The 5771-nt window shown below is 41.3% G+C and overlaps 1 protein-coding gene across 1 annotated transcript; it reads left to right on the forward strand.

Annotated features, from left to right (window-relative positions):
• Positions 1 to 1251: 1251 nt before the first annotated feature.
• LOC137598879 (diencephalon/mesencephalon homeobox protein 1-A-like) lies at positions 1252 to 3450 on the forward strand. The gene is made up of 4 exons (XM_068319409.1): positions 1252 to 1405; positions 1631 to 1809; positions 2446 to 2893; positions 3032 to 3450. Exons 1-4 carry the CDS (start codon positions 1252 to 1254, stop codon positions 3448 to 3450), a joined length of 1200 nt encoding a protein of 399 aa, XP_068175510.1.
• Positions 3451 to 5771: the final 2321 nt, after the last annotated feature.

Genomic DNA, 5771 nt, shown 5'->3' on the forward strand with positions numbered 1-5771 from the left:
ACATCTCCGTTAGCCTCCAGGCGTCTGACACTGACCTGGGACCCGCCACACATGGAAATAAACGACCCCGACTAGAGTGAAACAGGGAACAAAGTAAATATTTATCTCACCTGCTGTCGGAGCCTGAGGAGCGTTTCAGTGCAGTGGAATGAATTAAATCCTCTTTACAGTGAACACTTGAGTGGACTGGAAATATTCCCATTAAAAGGCAACATTATCAAAATTAATTTCGTTTTTTTTAGTGTCATGTATGGATTTTACAATTATTATAACCAAACATATTATTATTATTATTATTATTATTATTATTATTATTATTATTATTATTATTATTATTATTATTATTATTATCACTATTATTAGTAGTATTATTTTTGTTGTTATTATTATTAGCCTTTTTATTATAGACTTACAGGTACAATACAGGTAAATGACAGGTAGAGAAATGTTACCACTATTGTAAATAACGATGACATAACACAACGTTGCCTGAATGAAACCGCAGGACGTCAAGTTTCAACAAGGCCGTGTTTAAATTACATTACATTGTATTAAAAATAGTTACAACATCAATGTATTTATTAATATCAGCGGTTTAAAAGCCTCTGATATGAACAACAAGAAGAAGAAGAAGATCAATAAACGAACATAAAAAAGAAAAAAGTGCATTATAAAATATTTGTAATTATAGTTGTTGTAGTTTACAATATGTCATTTGAGTGACTGCAGTGCTAAACGTGTTTTGTGCTTTGTACATGTGGAATGAAACTGAAGCCGTTCTGCACCTCTGATCATTATCAATAAAACCGAACCGTCATAAAGGACTGACAAGACGTAAATTACTGACATGCATTTATTTTCTGAAATCTTGGCTATAATGAAAAAACAAAACAAAAAAACAACCTAGTGTTTTTTTGTTTTTTTTTTAAATATCAGCGGTTTAAAAGCCTCTGATATGAGCAAACTAACAAGAAGAAATACTTTCCTAAAATATTTCCTTTCGTTTTGCCTTTAACTAAATTAAATTACACTGGATGTACCACAAATAATCAACCTCACTTGAGGCCACTCTAACGTGTTTATTTCCCTTCTGCGTAATATTTAAAGCTTAAAACCACCTGTTGTCATTCCAGTTATTCTGGAAACACAGATTTTAATAAAACGTATTTAACAGTCTGATATTGCTGTGACTGTAGGAAACAGACTGTTTTGTTGAGAACTGCCTATTTTTGTATCTGCAGCTCAGCTGTCATGCAGCACTACGGGGTGAACGGCTACTCTCTCCACGCCATGAATTCTCTGAGCGCCATGTACAATCTTCACCAGCAGGCGGCGCAACAGGCTCAGCATGCACCTGACTACAGGCCCTCGGTGCATGCTCTCACTCTTGCAGAGAGACTAGCAGGTAGGGATCAGTTGCTCATTTTGATGTTCAAAGTTTCACTTCCACACAATAAAATCCCAAATTTTCTTTCACAATTATCTCAACTGGGTGTGAACTAATTATAACCCTGCTTAGTATTAAAACAAAGTCAACATGTCTCAATCTCTAGTCGCTGAGAGGTTCTTTGACCCGTCCTTCAATTAAATTGGTCATGTTTCTTGTTTCTTAACGGCTGCACATTTCAAGACATTATCCTTGAGGCCCGGTACGGCTCACAGCACCGAAAGCAGCGGCGCAGCCGGACGGCCTTCACTGCCCAGCAGCTGGAGGCCCTGGAGAAAACCTTTCAGAAGACCCACTACCCAGACGTGGTAATGCGTGAACGTCTAGCCATGTGCACCAACCTTCCTGAAGCACGGGTTCAGGTGAAATAAAAAGAAAGAAAAAAAATCTTAGAGTGTGTTTAGTTTGTGTTGCTGATGCTCACTTGAAGGCTATAAAGTAAACTTTGTAGGATTCAGGAATACCATACAATGTCCATCATCACGTTTGCCTTTGTCTGCAATGACATGAAAGTGGGAATGTGTTTCTGATGAGTTTGAAGTTTATTTTTCTTATTTCTTTAAAGTTTGTGTTTGTCTCCCTTTTGGGGATTTTTTTATTCTGTCATGTGTTGTTGTTGTGTTGCTACTTCAGAATTTTAATAAAAAGAAAGTGTCAAAAAACAGTTTGAAGCACAGACCAGGTGTCCCTTCAGAGACCAACATGTTGTATTGATATGTTTCTACGGTGGCCTGTATTGGACAAATACAGACTTTACAGAGGGCCAGTGTAGGGTAGTGTGAGATGAAGGGTGGAAGCAACTTCCATTCTCACCACTGGATGCCACTAAATCATAAGAATTATCAAAGATAATGCTAAGTGGGTGTTCCTTTTGACCTTTGACTTGACCACTGATCTTCCTCTCCATCCATCCATCCATCCATCCATCCATCCATCCATCCATCCATCCATCCATCCATCCATCCATCCATCCATCCATCCATCCATCCATCCACCAGGTCTGGTTCAAGAATCGGCGAGCCAAGTTTCGTAAGAAGCAGCGCAGTCTTCAAAAGGAGCAACTCCAGAAACAGAAGGAAGTGTCTGGAGATTCAGAGGGAACTACGGAGACCTCCAAGACTGATATCACAAAGACCAACAATACCTCCGCCACTACCACCCTGCATCCTGAGGCCCACACTCCTCCCCCTCCCTCCTCCTCCTCTTCCTCTTCCTGTCACTCAGAGTCGGCCTCACGGCCCCAGCCTGGAGAGATGAGCGTGGAAGTCAATGTCACTTCTCCTGAGGCGTCGGACAGCGAGTCAGCAGCAGAAGACAATGCAGACAGGGGGGAGGATGAAATGAGAGGAGAGACAAGGGTGAAAATCAGGGAGGAGACACAGGGGGAAGGGGTGGCACAGTCTGGGAGCAGCTCCCCATCGTGCAAACGATTAAACCCCACATCAGGTAAACATTTTTGTTCTATATGTGCCATTACTTTCCTGAGTGTGTATCTTCACAAAAACATTCATGTCACAAAACACACACAGAAAACATTTTGTGTTCAAACTTATATAAAGTACTCCTTCCTTGTTCCCGTCTCAGACTCACCCCTGGGCTCCCCCACCATGCCGTCCTCCAGCAGCGTGACCAGCGGCTTGACTCAGAGCAACTCCTACGCTTCATCCCCGCTCAGCCTCTTCCGGCTGCAGGAGCAGTTTCGGCAGCACATGGCCGCCACCAACAACCTGGTGCACTACCCTTCCTTCGACATGAGCACACCGTCCTCTTTGCCCTACCTGGGCATGAATGTTAACATGCCGTCCCCGCTTGGTTCCCTGCCCTGCCAGTCATACTACCAGACCCTGTCGCAGGCTCAGCAGGTATGGAACAGCCCTTTACTGCAGGCAGCACCAGGCAGCCTCCCTGGAAGCCTCAGCAGCAAAACCACCAGCATCGAGAACCTCCGACTGAGGGCCAAGCAGCATGCAGCATCGCTGGGACTGGACACACTCCCCAACTAAGGCGGTGTATGCGTGCTCTCCCGGGGCCAAACGAATTACGACCCCTGTCAACAGGAGGTGGGCTCACGTCATATGTATCATATGTATCTCACCCAAAACTCAGACTCGTCTTCAAAAGTCCACAATGGCATCAGATTTCAAAAGCTTTATTTGGACCCTATCTGATGTCATACTCCTCAGAATGCATCCAAATTGTTTCATGCAATTTAAGGGTTACAAATGAAGACGAAATTATTAAAAATGAAATCTAGAGCAATAGAATCAACAAATGTTTTGGTCATTGAAGACACATTCTGTGTCCTCGAGCAAGCACTGAAGTCAGAGTTCCTTCGGTTGCCTGCACATCCTCGTCATAGAGAAACCCCAGAAAGCAATTACATCTGGGCTGGACAGACTTTAAACAGAATATTTAACAAGGACTCAGTGGATGTAATAAAAGAAATTCCCATGTGGATCGCAATGTGAAAAAACAGTGCTTTTTACGTTTGGATTTTATGTTGTATTTGACATTCCTGGTGAACAACATAGGTCAACTCTATTAAAGACGTTGCTCACTATGATTTCACCACCGTCTGTAAAATCAAAGCAGGAAGTCTCCTTCCAGGACTGATATAAGATATTAAAGTATTCTATGATTCAACAGCTGAACGTGAACTATGCATGCACGCACCCCTCTGAAGCATGGCTTACAGGCATAAGGCACAAAATAACTTCAGATTTGATATCAGAAATAAAGTCCGAATCACTCAATATAATCCCCCTCGACTGTGTTTTTTGTCGATGACATATGAGTCTCCTTGTTGCAGCGGAGCTCAGCCTGCAAGAATCCACTGAACTTTGTAAATTTCCGTCAATGTTTGACTCTATCTGCCTCACTGAACATAAACTCCCTGTCTCCTTTTGTGTTCAGGATTTGAGAGAAAGCATTCACTTTATTTTTCAGTCGTGGCTATTAGCATAGGACTTAAAAAGCAGAAGGAAATTCATAGAAGGCAATGTGCAAATAAAAAATGAACCCATTCAATATTTTGGTTGCCTTGAGTGCCAAATTTATTCTCCACTTTTTCTGAGCAAACAGACAGACGGACATATTGTGTATTATAACTGTAGATTGAAGACATATGTTTCTCAATTGTCTAAAATGTGAGTAATTTATCTGTTCAATGCAAGAGAATAAATCACACCTATAAGAATGACTCATGTTCTCAGTGTCGTCAGTTGTAAATATAAAATGAAAACGAGACTGGCAATGTCTTACAAACCCGTTCTGCATGAAAGCACTACTTTAAAATATTCGTCGTTGAATTGAGAAAATATGAATTTGAGAAATGTGAATTTCTTGAAGATTTTTTTTTCTTTTGTTTTTACATGTCACTTCTGATTTTTCAGTTTTGTTATAATATCACATTCACTTTTCAAGTTAAAAGAGGCAGAAACATTTTCTTAAAGTCTCAAAATGAGAAGAAGTCGCTGAAAAGAGAGGGATTAGTTAAACTGTGCTGAATCCAGCTCCTCTCTGGTTGGCTGACGGAGCTGAGACTGAATGACAGAACACTGAATCTTTGATTTCCACACACCTTCAACCCAGTACAGTAAAAATAAAGTTGATATATTTCATTTATTGAACCATAAATAATTTAGACACAGGAGGTCTGCATTCATCAGTGGCAGCGTTTTTACATCACACATGGGGGAGCCTGCCACTTGTTCACCGGGTGCAGATTAACTAATCCTGTATAAAATGACTGAAGCAGTGTCAGCCTCTAAAAAGCCTCCAATCCACCACCCGCCCACCTACCCTTCACTCTCCCTTCTCCCCTCTTCCCCCACCCTGTCACCCGAGGTTTGGCTGCACCGAAACAGAATGCTTTGCCATAAGAAGATTACCTTCAGTTGGGATATCGATGGATTAAGTAAGAATAGAATGAGATAAAATAGGCCTGAAAAGGTCCCTAGAGTCAGCAAAGTTCAGACACCTGTTTTTTCCAAGTCATTTCCTTATTATTTGCTCCATTACTGTAAACATTATATCCCTATCTCACTGAAGAAAGGGTGTTGAGAAGGTAGGGTGTTTTATGATGGGGCAGGTTACAGTGCAAGAAAATAATATTGGGGCTGCAAAGACAGGTTGTACAAACACCTTTGAGCCATGCTTGTTAAATATCTGGTCAATTTGTCACGAATGTCCAGGATTTCTGTGTTTGTAACATTCATATGGGTGTAAATTAATGGGAATATTGTGTTTGTCTGTGTGTGTGTGTGTGTGTGTGTGTGTGTGAGAGAGAGAGAGTGCCTATGGCAGCTAAGCTGCTGAAGGTTTC

The sequence above is a fragment of the Antennarius striatus genome, chromosome 7 (genome assembly GCF_040054535.1).
Source record: "Antennarius striatus isolate MH-2024 chromosome 7, ASM4005453v1, whole genome shotgun sequence".
Classification (NCBI taxonomy): Eukaryota; Metazoa; Chordata; class Actinopteri; order Lophiiformes; family Antennariidae; genus Antennarius; species Antennarius striatus.